This window comes from Orcinus orca, chromosome 18 (assembly GCF_937001465.1).
Source record: "Orcinus orca chromosome 18, mOrcOrc1.1, whole genome shotgun sequence".
Classification (NCBI taxonomy): Eukaryota; Metazoa; Chordata; class Mammalia; order Artiodactyla; family Delphinidae; genus Orcinus; species Orcinus orca.
The window spans coordinates 69,597,115-69,615,475 of NC_064576.1; the positions used below are offsets into that span (position 1 = coordinate 69,597,115).

The 18,361-nt window shown below is 34.7% G+C and overlaps 1 protein-coding gene across 7 annotated transcripts in view; it reads right to left on the bottom strand.

The window, feature by feature from the left end:
• PDS5B (PDS5 cohesin associated factor B) overlaps positions 1 to 18,361 on the bottom strand; it is a 197,241-nt gene that overhangs the window by 111,572 nt on the left and 67,308 nt on the right. For all 7 annotated transcript variants that reach the window (XR_007473087.1, XM_004282205.3, XM_004282206.4 and 4 more), the window contains exons 2-6: positions 10,492 to 10,618; positions 7,073 to 7,276; positions 4,026 to 4,112; positions 3,820 to 3,917; positions 3,052 to 3,178 (exon numbers count right to left, since the gene is read on the bottom strand). Coding sequence is in view for 6 of the 7 variants with exons in the window: in XM_004282205.3 (XP_004282253.1) it covers positions 3,052 to 3,178; positions 3,820 to 3,917; positions 4,026 to 4,112; positions 7,073 to 7,276; positions 10,492 to 10,599 (624 nt within the window). In the remaining variant the exon portion in view is untranslated. The remainder of the gene's footprint in view (positions 1 to 3,051; positions 3,179 to 3,819; positions 3,918 to 4,025; positions 4,113 to 7,072; positions 7,277 to 10,491; positions 10,619 to 18,361) is intronic.

The following is an 18,361-nucleotide window of genomic DNA, read 5'->3' on the forward strand; positions in this document are numbered from 1 at the left end:
ATTATTATTTCTAAATTTCTTATAACTGCCATCATGATTTACTCTTTTGACAGATTAATTATGAATGCTAGAGGCTTGTTAGTTTTTTGTTTTAAAATCCTCAAGAACTGTTGGTCTATTTGACTTATAATCAACTGGAAATGTATTAAAATGGCCCACCAAATTGTGAGTTTGTTTCTCCTTATAATTCTTCCAATGTATGCTTTATATATTTTGAGCCTATGTGAATACAAGTTTAGGCATCTTCCTGAGAACTAAAACTTATCATTGTATAACTCCCTTCTTTACCAGGTAAAGACTATAACATCTAAAATCAATACAAGTTATTTCAGTTTTCCTTCAGTTATTATGTGCCTGGCACGGCAAATCTTTTCTCCATCCTTTTAGTGACAACCTTTTTGTGACAGTATTTTTGTTATCTCTTATTAACAATGACCAGTTGAATTATTTTTAATCTAATCTGACAACCTGAAGTAATAAATTTGGGCCATTTACATTTATTGTAATTCTTCCTTGCATTGTAATCCTTAAAATTTTAACATGAATACTTCATTTAAAGTTCAAAGTAGGGCTTCCCTGGTGGCATAGTGGTTAAGAACCCACCTGTCAGGAACTTGCCTGGTGGCACAGTGGTTAAGAATCCGCCTGCCAATGCAGGGGACATGGGTTCGAGCCCTGGTCCGGGAAGATCCCACATGCCGCGGAGCAAATAAGCCCATGCGCCACAACTACCGTGCCTGCGCTCTAGGGCCCGTGAGCCACAACTACTGAAGACCGCGCACCTAGAGCCCATGCTCCGCAACGAGAAGCCACCACAGTGAGAAGCCCACGCACTGCAATGAAGAGTAGCCCCCGCTCACCGCAACTAGAGAAAGGCCGCACACAGCAATGAAGACCCAACACAGCCAAAAATAAATTAATTTTAAAAAAATAATAAAGTTCAAAGTAAATCAATAGCTCTGTACTCCTAATCATCAGCAAGATCATATCACTCTTTGACTGTATTAGGCCATTCAATCTTACACGTTATTTTTATCCAGTGGTTTAGGACCATTTTGTTAAAATCCCTTTAATTAATCATTATAATTATTATTGCTACTGTTTTTGTTTTATACATCAGTTCTTATTTAGAGCATTTCATTGTTCACCAATACTTCTTACATTTCACTTCTTTCAAGTTCAATTGCCATTATTCTGAAGTACTCAAATAGTAGTTCTTTCAGGAAGGATCTATTGACAAGTTGTATATTTAATGTCTTAATTTCACTCAAATTGGATAGCAACTGTGTGCCAGCATATACAGTTATTTTATCTCAGTACTTTGGAAATATAGGTCCATTATGTTCTGGCATCTATCCTTGCTACTGAGAAGTCAGCAATCAGTTTAATGTTTATTCCTTGTTAAGGGCTATGTCTTTTCCCTCTGGATGCTTTATAGATTATTTCTATTTTGTCATTCTACAAATTCTCCAAGATATGCCTACACTGGGATTTATTTTTATTTATTCTGTTCATGACACTTTTGTTACCTAACTCATAAATTTACGCTTTTCGTCAGTTCTAGAAAATTTTAAGCAAATATCTACTTGAATATCATCTCTTCTCCACTCTTACTCAGTGTTCTGCATCACTTTTAAATATACTGGACCTTTTCATCCTATCGTTTATGTTTTCCTTAACTTTACCTCACTGTATCTGTACAATTTCCTCAGCTCTACCTCCTAGTTCTCTAAATATCTTTTATAATCCAAAAAATATTTTGATGTCTATGAACATTTTTCATTTCTACTTTTCCTAACCATAGCTTCTTCTCCTTTCAGATGTCTAGCTATCATACTTTTTAACTCTTATGCTTCTAGAGATTAAAACATAAAACTGTTATCTTTAATCCTTTTATAGGTATTTAATGTTTTTATCTAATAAATATATTATCTGAATTTTTACTTAGTGTCTGATTTTCAGTATTGATGGACTTCTTAAAAGTTTGGAAATTTTGGATTATGAGGTCATTTTTAATGAAGCATTATATTTGTGAATGCTGTGTAGCTATAAATTTAAGTTATATCTTTCCAGAAAGGTCTTAATTTTGCAGAGACCTTTATACTGGTGAATCACAGAACCATATTTCCAACTGCTTACTAGAGTGTTAGTCATTTTCAAAGAACGAAACATACAAAAACACACACAACACCCACACAACTTGATCAATATCACCCAGGCAAGAAATACTTGTGTCATCAACATATCCTTTTCTCCAAGTTAGTAAAGACTTCCCCTTTCTTTGTGTGTTTTTTTTGCAGTATGCAGGCCTCTCACTGTTGTGGCCTCTCCCGTTGAGAAGCACAGGCTCCGGACGTGCAGGCTCAGCGGCCATGGCTCACGGGCCCAGCCGCTCCACGGCATGTGGGATCTTCCCGGACCAGGGCACAAACCCGTGTCCCCTGCATCGGCAGGCGGACTCTCAACCACTGCGCCACCAGGGAAGCCCAAGACTTCCCTTTTAATTTCACCCCTCCCTGCCATCTACACCATCACTGTCTTTTACCTAAGGCCTTATTTGTGTTCCTTGAAACATAATCCTATACAAAACTGAGTGATTACAGATACTTTATCACATGTACTAACTCTGTTATTTCTTCATTTAATTAGTGACTAATAAGTGTATCATGTTTTATTAAACACAAGTGATGTACATTAATATTAATCAATAAAAGTCTCCAGGGCTTCCCTGGTGGCGCAGTGGTTGAGAGTCCGCCTGCCGATGCAGGGGACACGGGTTCGTGCCCCGGTCCGGGAGGATCCCACGTGCTGCGGAGCGGCTGGGCCCGTGAGCCATGGCCGCTGAGCTTGCACATCCGGAGCCTGTGCTCCGCAACGGGAGAGGCCACAACGGTGAGAGGCCCGCGTACCGGAAAAAAAAATAGTAATAATAAAATAAAATAAAAGTCTCCAAAACTATAAAGCAGGATAAATTGCATTTTAAACGTAAGCAAATTCTGGACCCTAATATTAACAAGCTTTTGATACATTTCAATATATATTGCTACTTACCTTATGGGCAGGTACCAGATTTACCAAAACTGTATCCAAAAGCTCCTGAGATACTGTATCACCTTCACAAATAATAGAACTCATGAGATCCACCATATGCATATGAACTTTCTGATTGTGGCCATTGCTGAAATTCAAAATTGATATTTCATTTAAAATATATCTGAAATTTATAAGATTTAATCATAACATAGAACATTACACTTCATTTTAAACTGATACTCAGGTATTAAATCAAATTCTACCTATTCATTTAAAGCTTCCCTCTCTTCCAAATCTTACAATAGCATCCAAAATATTTTTTAAATTACATTTCCAGGATTACTTTTTCCTAATTTTTACCAGTCTCACAATCAAAAGTAATTAAATCAAATGCAACTTTAGTTTTGCCTTAAATTCAGAAAATCAAACTACTTTGCGGAAGTTAATTCTAGTAGATAAATTTAAGGAATACACAAAGAACTCAACTATTCACATGAATTAAGGAGTCAGTAATATGTGATTTAAATAAAAGAAAATAACATAAGCCAAAATAAATTTTATATTGGCTATAGATTACCTTATGCCACTCTTATATTATTCTCTACAGTACAGAATTAAGCTGTATTCACTGTCCAAACATCTATAAAAATTATGTTAATGAGTTCTTAAGTTATAACTCTTAGCCTTCCAATATTCATCATAGTTAACAGTTTATGCAGATTCACCTGTAAGTTAAAAATTCTTTACATTTAAAAAAAGATTATATTCTTTGTAAAGTAAACTTACTTTATAACTGAAAATAATGTTCTGTATAATTGGGTAAAAATTTCATTGCTGTCTTCCAACTCAAAGCATATGTTATATGACTTGACCCAAGCAATGTTCTAAAAATAAGACATAAAAAAGGAAAAGGGTAAAATTTTAATTAGTAAAAATATACAAGCACAAAACCCAGTTTAAAATGTCATCTCAAGATAGAATATATTGCTTACCTCAAGTAAATAAAAATACCTATTGAATTGTGGGCTCTTTGTATCCTCTAGCCCCTTCAACTGCCTTGTTATAAACATAAATATATCCTTTAAAAAAAAAAGACAAAGTTTTGTTTAGATTATGAAAATATCCACTAAATTCCTAAAGATAATTCAGCACTCATGTGTATCTATCATGATAAATTGTAAAGAACCAGTTTAAAAAAATTCTACTTGGCTGGAATTTTTTAAATGTGCATCATCATGAAAACACCAAATATCTTACTGCCCTTTAAAGGAAAACGGTAAATCATTTACTATGATCTTAAAGTAGAGAAAGAAAAACACCTTACTGTAGGTTAAAAAAAACAGACCTGAAAATGGAGTAAACTAAAATTTATGCTGTCATTAAAACAAACAGGTTGCGATGACTGAGAGCTGAACTGATCAGGTTTGCTGGAATAGCACTATATATGGTAATTATATAGCAAGAACATGGTTTAGGAAACTTGAAATTCCAAAATAAAATCACCAAGTGAGAAGACAATAGATTGCAGAAGCTTAGAAGTTTTAAAAAGACCCACAGAAGTTAACTCGTCAAGCTTCCTACCTTGTCATTATAACTACTTGTTCTCCCCTACCATTTATCAATCTATCCCCATCTCTTGCTTTCGGTTTTTTACTGCACACCCCTTTATACCTGGGTAAAAATAAGTTCAATATCACTTTGAGTCAAATTTTTATGACGATAGTTTTTGAAAAATTTGGAAAAGGTTAAAATTATTAAAGCTAATTCTACAAAGGAAGCATGTTAATCAATCAAAAAGAAAAAGATGTTTCCCTCATAAGTAAAACGATAAACAAGCATTTCTTAAAAGGGAAGAAATAGGATATGCAGATTACTGAGTAGCTTTTCAAGAAAAATACTATCACAAGTACATCCTTCAAAAATGGTTACTTTAAAAAAAGGTACAGTTACTTTGTTAGTAGTACTGCATAAAATATGTCCTCCATGAACGAACCCTTTCTGGTTCGACTAAGAGAGAACAACTGCTGTACTGAATCTACCTGGAGATGGAAAGACAATATTCATTGATCATCTCTCTAACAAGCACTGACCTAAACATGAAGCTGGGTATATAAAAAGGGTTTTCTGATGACAATAACAAACTGACAGTGGAAAGGTAAGGATCAAAGTGTCACAATTTTCTATTATTACTACTGTAGACAAAAATACAAACTTGATACTAACCAAAACAGAGTGAAAACTATTCTATAAGTATTCAGAAACACCCTCAAATAATTTTTAATACTACCCCAATAAAAGAAAAAAGTGGCATTTAAAATAAGAGCCAAAAAAATTGACCAGAGGGGGAAAGCAGGTGGGGGGAAGAGGGGTGGTGGGATGAATTGGAAGATTGAGATTGACATATATACACTGATATGTATAAAATGGGTAACTAATGAGAATCTGCTGTATATAAATAAATAAATTAAATTAAAAAAAAACTGACCAGAAAAAATAAAATACTTAAAAATTTTAAGCTAGATTCTAAAAACTCTAATTTAATCATACCTCTTCAATATTCTTCTCAAAAACTGTCCTATTATTAATAGAAAAGATTTGTAGCTATTCTTTTGGGAGGACTTTCATTACCCCAAAGCCTTGAGACAGATCACTGATAACGCAAACTGAGAAATCCACAAGAGAGGCAGAAGAAATCATGTAGCAGCACTCTTAAGTTAGACTTCCCTCTTCATGAGAATGCCAACAAAACATCTAGTGAGGACGAGCCACAGCCCACAGTCAACCAAATACAATTACTCCTTAAACCAATTAAGTACCTCAAATTAAAGGTTCACAATTAGAAATCAGGATACACATCTGGGTACACAACTCCACAGGCCAGCTCATATTATCTACTTTAAGTCTCTCACCATTCTCAAATCTTACAATTCAATTTTACTTGTAGATGACAAATATTGTCCCCTACCTCCCCCATCCTAAGATATATGAAACAAGCGTGTCCACGGCAGTTTGGGCATTCCTTACTGGAGTCTTGGCTGACTTGATCAAATGAGCAGGTTCCTCACTCCAGTTTTTAAGAAGCAACTCCCTGAGTTCAAGAACCGAGTCTGGGTTGTTTTTCACCAAGGTAAACCCAGTTCCTGACATATAATAACTAACATCAATATTTGTTAAATGAAATAAACCTAAATTGTCTTTTTGTTCCATACTGGGTAATCTTCCTAGGGACTCATTTCCTAACCAACAGTTTCCACAATTATCTTTTATTATTGTTGGCTTTTCTAATTTTCTCATAACTTGCCTCACTCAATAAATTTTTGCACAGCTCTACTTATTTTCATGCTTTCTACCCACTGGATTAATCATGCTATTCTCCTTCTTTTCTCATCTTTTAAAAATTATTTCATTCACATGCCTTTACTTACAACTACCATAACCAAGTACTAAGTGTGCTTTCTACCTTTCATTAAAATTTTGTTCATTGTATTTTCTTCAAAACAATTCACATCACACCTTACATTAAGTGAATTAGGATTCATATATTATAAATTCAGACTTACACTAGATACTGTGTTTTAAATAATGAACATGGTCTTCAATATGAATTTTTAAAAAGGAAAAGCAAGTGTCCCCAACTGATACTGAAATATCACTAATGATGACATAATATAAAAAGTATAGGGAATTCCCTAGCGGGCCAGTGGTTAAGACTCGGCACTTTCACTACTGTGGCCCAGGTTCAGTCCCTGATCAGGGAACTCAGATGCCATAAGCTGTGTGGCATGGCCCAAAAAAAAAAAGTATAGAAAACACTTTACTAATCAACTTCTTATTCTGAAGATCAGAAATTGTTTTACAAAATTAAATACTAATGGGGGGTAGGAAATTCTACAGAAAACAGAAGTACAATAGTTTAACAAAAGACTGCTGCAGCTAATGTCAAAGAATCTAAAGAAATAATCGAAATACTTTAATTCCCATTTTAGACAGAAAGATAAAGTATCAGTCAATCTTGGCAGTTCTTTTAATCAGTACTTGCCTTTAATTTATCAGGGGATGTGTAAGGAGCTTCAGGAGCATAAATCCTAAAAATATCAGCAAGGCAGCAGGCTACCAGTAATCGAACATCTTTATCAGGATGCTTGAGGAAAAAATCTGAAGCAAGATGTAAAGCTAGGTTTAAATAGAGCTCCTTTTCTTCTTCAGAGTCCTGGTCCATATCCATGAAAGTTTTCACAACCATCTATATAAAAACAAAATAATCAAATAATGAAATCCTCCATGTAAAAATATATTTATTTGAAATAAAAGCCATATTAATTACAAAGGTTAACTTCCAATAAATACACTTTCATGTTTCCCCTAAAAGTATCTATCTGAGAGAACAAGACCTTTCTGAACTATAGGGCAAATACAACTTTTCTTTAAAAGACTAAATAGGGCTTCCCTGGTGGCGCAGTGGTTGAGAGTCCGCCTGCCGATGCAGGGGACACGGGTTCGTGCCCCGGTCCGGGAGGATCCCACATGCCACGGAGCGGCCCGTGAGCCATGGCCGCTGAGCCTGCGCGTCCGGAGCCTGGGCTCCGCAACGGGAGAGGCCACAGCAGTGAGAGGCCCGCGTACCACAAAAAAAAAGACTAAATAAAATACTTTTCATTTACCCATCACACCTGCTAACCAGATTTTAAAAGTTTAAAAGTAGCTTAACATAGTACTTCTAGTCTCACTTTTACAACACTGAGCTAAAAAAGAATATATAAACAGATTCAAGAAAGGATGACAAAGATGAATCCCTAAACATTAAAAAGCTACCATGAAGTAACTACTGTAGCATCCAATTAAATATTTCTTGTACCACAGTTAAAGACAATATGAGATGGACAATTCATTAGTAGGACTCAATGGCATGTATGGAGTGAGCAGAAGAAAGCAAACATTTACATAAAAGAAGTGGGATGGAAACTACAATGGTGAAAAATCATATAGTTTGAATTCTGTGAAGAGCTTTCTCTAATTTTAGTATCAGCAGTCACAAGGAAGCCTCAGTCTGTACTATTCCTACTTCACGTAAGACTTGACAAAATTGCTGAACTCGTCAGGGACATTTAAACACAACTTTAATGCAAAGGTGACAACCTGGCATCCACTAGGTGGCGCTACAAATACTAATCAACAAGTAGGGCTGGACTTGGTCTTTGAGACATAACTGCATGGATTTCCACTCTGCTGTAGAGTTAGACTTCTGAGTAATGAATTGTCCAATGTATTACTGAATTCTCAGAGCAGCTGTGGGTAACAGCGTTCCTCACAGAGCAGACCCTCAGTTCTACTACACCAGAGGCCAGAACCATCAGTAGACTAATCTTTCCAGTCTGACACTACAATTAGTTTAAGGGTACAATGTCCAGGGCTACTCTCCTAACTTTTTAATTTTATTACTTTTAAGATATATGCTTTGATGGCTTTGATGTATTATGAAAAAAGACAAAAAAAAAAAAGCTATATGCAAGGAACTCTTTCTTTCCCTGGAATCGCTTCACAAGAGTGAGAGATTCAGTATATTTTGAATAAAATGTTATAAGAAATTCTAGAAATTACATAAACAATGACACTTTACATATTAGCAAGTTTTTATAACTTATAAAACTTATACCTGTACTTGTACATATCAAAAATTACCATCATCCCACATTAAATCCTTCCTATATTTCTCCAAGACGGTTGCTATAAACAGTGGGCAGTGTAAATCAGGAAAAAAGAAAGAGAAGAAAAGTAACCAGATTATTGCTGAGCAGAAATGTCTACAAAATAATGAAAGCTTACTACAAGCACTAAATGTGAGCACTGTGGAAATCATTCCACCAAAACTATCAATAAAGTTTATTCAAGGGCTAGATAATGGGAACTCCTCAATACTGTGACCAACTCAAATGGTGTTATAAAACTCACGAATAACTCATATATGAGTCCTCTAAATTAAAAAAGATGTCTGAGAAAATAACATCCATAAAAGACACTAAATGCTAAATGCTTGTAAGTATAGTCTCTGTGTTCAATGTTCATTTCTTAGCAAACAATAAGGATGATATCATTGCTGAAATATAAACAAATCTGAGGAAATAAATGTATTCTTTCTCTAAAAACTTAATAGGTCAAGAAAATCTAAATACATAGAAATGAAAAATTTCATATCTAGGGTTTGTAGCTTAACCATTTTTTTTTTTTTTGCCATACACCGGCCTCTCACAGTTGTGGCCTCTCCCATTGCGGAGCACAGGCTCCGGACGCACAGGCTCAGCGGCCATGGCTCACGGGCCCAGCAGCTCTGCGGCATGTGGGACCTTCCCGGACCGGGGCACGAACCCGTGTCCCCCGCATCGGCAGGCGGACTCTCAACCACTGCGCCACCAGGGAAGCCCTGTAGCTTAACCATTTTTAATAAAATATACACAGTTCCCAACTAGATATAATATCCACATATTGGTAAATTTAATCTGCTCAAAGATGTCTTTTGCTTTGAATAACAAACACCTTATATCTGACATTCTAATACTTTATGCACAGGATATAATACTAAGACTTTATGTGAAACTTACAATAGTACTAGGGTCTTTTTCCTCTAATAAATAAACCATGCAACAATAAAGTAGTACTTCAAGGCTCCTGGGTCTTCAATGATTAATTAAGGTAAGTCTTTTACACTTGAAATACTGGTAAATATTGATAATGATATAACAAGCAACATGTCTAGGTAGATACAACATTGAACTGAAAAAAATGCTCAAAAATAAAGACCATCTGAACTAATCAGTTTAACAATCTTCTTGGCCACTCTGCTCTCTTAACCATTTTAATCACGGAGACTATCACTGCCTCGAAGACAAAGATGAAATATTATTCAAACAAATGTGAAGAGAGTTTAACCATACAGTGACTGCCTCACGAATGGAAGTTCACCATCAGTCTTGACTCACTGCTGTACATCAGAAGCAGAGAGCTAAAAGTAAAGCTCTTTAACCTACTTTCAAAATACAAGAAAGTAAAATACAGCCTTAGTATTCAGTAGAATTAAAATTTCTTTTCTCAAATTAAAATGGTTGCTTTTATGAAATAAATGAGATATAGGAGGAGACAACTTTCTAAAGATAATAATGAGTATAAGTGTATTGTGGGTTTGTTCTTTATACCCAAGTATAGACAGCCCTAGAAAATGTAAGCTTCACCTTTCTAATTGCACTCCCATTAACAATAGCTAAGGAAACCCTACAGTTCTTTATCTACTCCACTCTCTTAGCTCCTAATTACAGCTAATTAGTTTTGGCCATGAGACATTTTCTGCTTTGATTTGCTTGAAGTTGCCCTAACAAGATACAGCCCTATGTGATTTCCACAGGTGTCCTCCACCAGCTCTGCTTATCCTAAACAGATGTGCAAAGGACATAACCCAATTTTACTCACCTTTAACCGTCTCACCATTTCCTCTTTAGATATTTTATCTGAGATTTCCTTGACACCAGGAGGATAGGTAATTTTTCCATCATTGGTCCTTGTCTTTGAATGAGCCATGATGGAAATATCTTTACCCCTAAAACGAGAAAACTATTAGATGCAAACCAAAAAATAAGTATCAACAACATTCATAATAAACATGAAAAGGAATCTCTCCCTACAAAAAATTATAACTACTTCCTAATTTATAGTAATTCACTTATCTAATTAATGAAAATCATTTTACTGAATATTTCCCCAATTTTTAAAATTTTATTTTTACTTTCCATTAGTGGCAAGCTAGGTTATTTGCACTGACCCTCCAACAAAAAAACTCTAAGTGATTTTATTTACTTACTTATTTACATATATATAAAATACACACAGCATTTTTTTTAATAGCACCACAAATTACTTGGGCCAAAATCTAAGGGAATTCAGGAACCCAGAGAACTAAATGGAACTTTATATCCACTTACACCCTGAAGGCACCTGCCAACCCTGTCAAATCCAGAGTTCAGTTTTGCTGATCTTATGGAAAAAGAAGGACAGAGTCCTGTCAAGGAAGAACATCAGAGACCCTCCTGACATTAATGTAGAATACTACCCCAACCCAAAAAAGATAATACCTGCAAAGGAAAGAATTAAACCAAGTCAACATGTGCCCATGCTGCCATTACCACCCACAGGGACAGCAGAGAAGGCTGCCTTGGTATTAAGCAGAGCAAAGTAATAGCAGATACAAGGGAGGAACAGCTAATTAGTTTTGGCCATAAGCCTACACATTTGCTGAGGTTCACACTGCCTACGTAGTCCAGAGAACCTCAATACAAGAACTCAGTGACCCTCAACTGGTAACACCCCCATAATATAAGTACATTCAAGCCCTCCTAGAGGAGGGCACCTTCATGCTACACTTCAAATAATCCCCATATGATGTTTCTAGGACAATAAGCATTATCAAGTCAAAAATAACCAAGCATCTAAGCAAGCAAGGCACAATGAGCAAGAACCAGCAGAAATACCAGACCCCCCAAAACTTCAAATATTACAACCATCAAATGGAATATAAAACTACTATACAACTGTATAGTAGCCCTTGAACAACATCGGTTTGAACTGCATGGGTCCACTTATACACAGAACTTTTTCAATAAATACTACAATACTACACAGCCTATGGTTGGTTGAATCCGTGGATGTTTGTAACAGTGAATACAAAGGGTCAAGTATAAAGTTACACGTGGATTTTGAACTGCGGTTGGGGGGGGGATCAGCACTCCTAACCTCCATTAGTTCAAGGGACAAATGCATTTATAATTTTAAAGAAATAAAAGATAAGTTTAAAAATCTACAAGGAATAAAAAAATTATACAGTAAATTAAAAGATATGAACAAAAAAGACCTACTAAAAATGAAAAAATACAAAAATTGAAAGTAAAAACTTAATGGATGAGTTTATTAGCAGATTAAGAAAAGCTATGAGACTTAATGAGCTACAAAAGATGTCCGAAGAAATTATCCAAAAATACAGAACAGAGAAACAAAAAACTGCAATACACAAAAGAAAAAGTAAAATAGCTTAACTTATGATTCATGGGAGTACCAGAAGAAGAGGAATAAGGCAGAGGCCTCTCTATGAGGTGAATATCATAAATACCAATTCACAAATTCAAGAAGCCAAACAGAATTAAGTTCAAAATAATAATTCCAAAAAAACACACAAAACCTTATAGAAGACATATTACCTTCAAACGAACAGTATTTAAACTAATAGTGACTTCTCACTAGCAACAATATAAACCAGAAGACAGCAAAATGTCACCCACAATGTGGTTAAAGAATATAATTGCAAAGCTGAAGTTTATATCCAAGGAATATAAGTTTTAGGAATACAGTGAAATAAGGACAAATGAGCCAGACAAAACTTGAAATGTATAATAAATTACTATATATAGTACTTAGAACAATATTTAACATATATCAGTATATTATAATATGGTATATATGGTGTACATGATCACATTAAAAGATCAAGATTTTTAAACTTCAATATAGAGAGATTACAAAAAAATTTTTAAATAATGATATGAGATACTGAAAGTAAAAGGATGGAAAAAAAGGATGCAAACACTAAACAAAATAAAGCACTTAAGCTAAACATAAATTAACAAGCATAAATAAGTAGGCCCCAAGATACACTCCTTGGTATTTACTCAACGGAAACACATACCTGCGTCCACTACAAGACATAAAGATGTTCATAGCAATACCATTCATATTAGTCAAAACAGAAAACAAAAATACCTATCAACAGTGGAATGAAGATACATTGTAGTATAGTCATACAATGAAATACAACACAGTTATGAGGGTGAATAAGCTACTGCTTCACACAATATGGATTAACATTACAAAGAAAGTTAGGTGAAAGAAGCCAGATATAAAACACTATACATAAAATATGACTACATTTCCAGAATTCAAAAATAAGGTAACCTAGCCGATGATGTTAAAAGTTAGCATAGTGAATTCCTTTGGTGGGAGATGTAACTTGAAAGAGGAGTAAGAGAATATTTCTTGGGTACAGGTAATGTTCTACTTATATATCTGGATGCTGGTCACACTATTGTTTTCACTTTGTATAAAGTCACAGAGCTAGCCATTTATAATTTTTATACTTTTCTGAATTATGCTATACTTCAACAAAAAAAAAGAAAATCTCCAAACATTTAAAAATGTAAAGTGCTTTCTAAGAATCAATGAATCAGGAGTAAAGAAAAAAAAATAAGCGTAAGATCAACAAAGTAAAAAATCACAGGCCAATCTTACAATTTTTGACATAAAAACATTTAAAAATTTAGACAAACTGGAGAAAATCTATACCTTACCAAAATTTACTCAAGAAGAAAAAATGCCACTAAGAAAGAAAATCAATAATCAATAAACCTTTCCACAAGGACAAACACCCAAGGCTACATGACTTTACTAATGAGTTCTACCAAATAACTGAGGAAGAAACAATTCCAATGTCATATAAATATTTCCAAGGACGAGAAAACAAGGGAATCCTTCCCAACTAATTTTATGTAACTAACTAGCATAACCATGGTACTAAAACCCAATGAAAAAAATAAGAGAAAGGAAAAAAAATCACAGACCAATCTTTTCTGTGTTTACAGATACAGTATTTTTAAATAAAATATTGAGAAACCAAATGTAGCTACATATAAAAGACTGAGTTTAATCCAAGGAATGCAAGGTTGAATTCATCATATTTACAGATTAAAAAAGAAAAACCGTGTGATAAGGTCAAAAATGAAGAGACAATGATAAAAATTCAACATCAATTCTTGACTATAGAACAAAATAGAAGAAAAAGCTCAACAAACTAAAATTTATATGAAAGTTTCCTTTATCTGAGAAAGGTAGGGTGCTATAAACACCCTACAGCATAAATCACATTTATTGATGACCTTTTGAAAGTGTTCTACTTGTTTTTAGGACCTGTAAAAACATACCTGCTATCATGACTTCTATTTCACACTGTAATAGAGATGCTAGTCAACACAGGAAGAAAAAGGCATCCAGTATAAAGATACAAAGTAAGGAACAAAACAGTCATTACCTGCAGATTACGTGATTATGTATACAGAAACTCCAAAGATTTATAGATAAAACATCAGAATTAATAAAATTGAGTTTAACAAGGTTGTAGAGTAGAAAAATCAACATGCAAACATCAATGACCTATAGCTAACAAAATACTTCACGGCAAAAGACTGAATAATTCCTCTCAAAATCAGAAACAAGACAAGGATGTCTGCTCTCACCACTCTTATTCAACATAATACTGAAAGCCCTAGCCAGCACAATATGGCAAGGAAAAGAAAATAAAGGCATACAGATTGGAAAGGGAGAACTAAAATCGTCCTTACTTCCAAATGACATGACTGTCTATACAGACGATTCCTGGGGAATCTTAAAAAAACAAAAACTAGTTCATCAAGATTACAGGATATATTGGACTTCCTTGGTGGCACAGTGGTTAAGAATCCACCTGTCAATGCAGGGGACACGGGTTCAAGCCCTGGTCTGGGAAGATCCCACATGCTGCAGAGTAACTAAGCCTGTGCGCCACAACTACTGAGCCTGCACTCTAGAGCCTGCAAGCCACAACTACTGAGCCCATGCGCCACAACTACTGAAGCCCGCGCACCTAGAGCCTGTGCTCCGCAACAAGAGAAGCCACCGCAATGAGAAGCCCACGCATCGCAACGAAGAGTAGCCCCCGATCTCTGCAACTAGAGAAAGCCCACGCACAGCAACGAAGACCCAACACAGTCAAAAATAAATAAATTTTTTAAAAAAAGATTACAGGATATAAAGATCAACATAAAAATCAATTTTATTTCTATATACTCCCAAGAAACAGAAACCAAAGTTAAAAGCACAATACTACTTTCAATCACTACCCTCCCTAATATTAATAGAACGTTTTAGTGCAAACCTAACAAAACATATACAGAAAAAAAAAAGAACATATACAGGACTGGTATGCTGAAAATTACAAATCACTGATGAAAAAAAACCACAGAAGATCTAAATGAATGGAGAGATATACTATGTTCATGGACCGAAAGACTCAAGATTCTTCCCCAAACTGACCTATGGATTTACGGATTCTAACAACATCCCCGCAAGATTTTTCATAGAGACAAGCTTATTCTAAAGGTTACCTAGAAAGACAAAGGAACCAGAAGAGGTGAGCTAATTTTAGAATGAAGTGAGAGGAACTCATTCCACTAAACTTTAAAATTTCTTATATAGCCAGAGTAAACAAGACAATGTGAATTTGGCAGAAGAACAGACACACAGATCAATGGAACAGAACAGACAACCCAGAAAGAGATCCACACAAGCACGTCCAACTGATTTTTTTTTTACAAAGATACAAAAACAACTGAATGGAGCAATAACAGACTTTTCCACATATAATGCTGGAGCAACTGAATGTAAAGACTAAAAAAACAAAATAAAAAAAGACCTAAATACTTTTTTTTTTTTTTTTTTTTTGGCGGTGTGTGGGCCTCTCACTGTTGTGGCCTCTCCCGTTGCGGAGCACAGGCTCCGGACGCGCAGGCTCAGTGACCATGGCTCACGGGCCCAGCCGCTCCACGGCACGTGGGATCTTCCCGGACCGGGGCACGAACCCGCGTCCCCTGCATCAGCAGGCGGACTCTGAACCACTGCGCCACCAGGGAAGCCCCCTCATACTTTTATACAAAAATTTTATATAGATCATGAACTTAAATATAAACTGTAAAGCAAACAAAAAACTTTTAGAAAAAAACAGAGAAGAAAATCTTCAGTACTGAAGCCAGACAAAGAGTTTTTAGAAATGACACCAAAAGCAAAATCCATAAAATTAAAAATTGATATATTGGACTTCAAAAATTAAAATCTTTTACTCTGTGAAAAACTGTTGAGAATGAAAAGATAAGCTACAGAATGGGAAAAATATTGGAAATACATATATGACAAAGGACTTATATCTAGAACTCTCAAAAGGATACTATAAAAAACCAAACAACCCAATTACAGGATGGGCAAAAGACATGAACAGACATCTGAACAGGATATACAGATAGCAAATAAGCACATGAAAAGATATTCAACATCATTAATCATTAGGGAAATGCAAATTAAAACCACAATGAAATATCACTATATACTATTAGAATGGCTAAAATAAAAACTAGTGATAATATCAAACATAGGCAAGAAAGCAAACAAAATGAATCTATCACACATTGCTGGTAGAAATGTAAAATAGTACAGCCATACTTAAAAACAGTCTGGTAGTTTTTCATAAAACTAAACATGTATTTACCATACAAACCAGAAAATGCACTCTTGGGCATTTATACCAGAGAAATGAAAGCTTCTATTCAAACAAATCTGTACAAGAATGTTTATAGCAGCTTTGCTCATATACCCTAAAACTAGAAGTAATCAAAATGCCCATCAATGGATGAATGGTTAAACAAACTCTGATAGATCTGCATAATGAAATACTACTTGGCAATTAAAAAAAACTGTTTTACTGATAAATGCAATAACTTATTACTGAAAGAGCCAATCTCAAAAGGTTATATACTGTTATGCTCCCATTTATTTAACATCCTCAAAAACGACAAAACTATGGACATTGAGGACAGATTAGTGGTTGCCAGGGAGCATGGATGAGCGTGACAAGTAGCACAAGAGAATTCCTTTACAGTTCTGTATGTTGACTGTAGTGGTGGTGAAATGAATCTATACATGGGATCAAACTACACAGAAGTACACATACACATACAGGGAGAGAGAAATAGCGAGAGCAAGAGCGAGCAAGCATGGAAAAAAGTGAGAAAACTAAGGTCTGTAATCTAATCAACAACACCATGCTAATGTTAATTTCCTAATTTGATATTGTGCTACAAGTTACATAAGATGTCACCACTGGCAGAAGATGGATGAAGGGTTCACAAGACTCTAGGTAGTATTTTTGCAACTTTATGTCCATAATTATTTCAAAATAAAAAGGTTTTAAATGCAAAACAATCAATTATATTTATATAATAGCAACCAAAAACTTTAAAAATACAATTCACATTGAAATGCATAAACTACCCAGGAATTAATCTCATGAAAGATGTGTTTTACAGAGAAAAATCATAAAGCTTTATTAGTAGAAGTTAAAGAAAATTTAAATAAATAAAGAGATATCTTGTTCACAGAAGTCTCAAATATTATAAAGATAGCAAATCTTCCCACACTGATTATGGAGTCACTACAGTCCCAATCAAGCCCAGGTTTTGATAGTTAAAGAAAGATGACAAGTTTAATTTTTTAAACTCGTAAATTTACATGACATGTACATTCAAAAGGCCAAGAATAGCAAGACACTGAATACTTAAGAAAAACACAGTGAATGGACTTTTCTACCAGATATCAAATCCCTTTAGAAAGCTAAAGTAATTTAGATGGTGTGGTATTGGAGCAGAAAAAGATCAATGGGAAATATTAGCCCAGAAATAGACCCACACAACGTGAATGTAATATATGAATACAGTGGCATGGCACATCAGTGAGAAAAGGAGAAAACAAAATTAGAAGTTCTAAATATTGCTTAATATTTTAACAATATTAAGTCTTCCAATCCATAAACACTGGATGTCTATTTATCTGTCTTCTTTTATTTCTTTCCCCAATGTACTGTAGTTTCCAGTATGTAAGTCTTTTACCTCGTTAATTTCTAAGTAATTTGTTCTTTTTGATGCTATTATGAAGGGATTGCTTTGTAAAATTTTTTTTCATATAATTCATTGTTAGTACATAGAAATGTAACTGATTTGTTCATTTTGTATTCTGCAACTTTACTGAATTTGTTTATTAGTTCTAAGAGTTGTAATAGGGTCTTTAGAATTTTCTACATATAAGATCATGTCATCTGCAAACAGATTAAATTTTACTTCCTCCTTTCCAACATGCATGCCCTTTACAGTTAGCCCTTCATACACGAGTTCCACATCCTCACAGTCAACCAACCGCAGATTTAAAATATTCCCAAAAACATTCCAGAAAGTTCCAAATGGCAAAATTTGAATTTGCCACATACAGGCAACTATTTATGTTGAATTTATGCTGTATTAGGTATTATAAGTAATCTAGGGATGATTTAAAACATATGGGAAAATCTGGTTATATGCAAATACTACACCATTTTATACAAGGGAATTAAGCATCCTTGGATTTTGGCATCCAAGGGGGATCCTGGAACCAATCCCTGACGGAT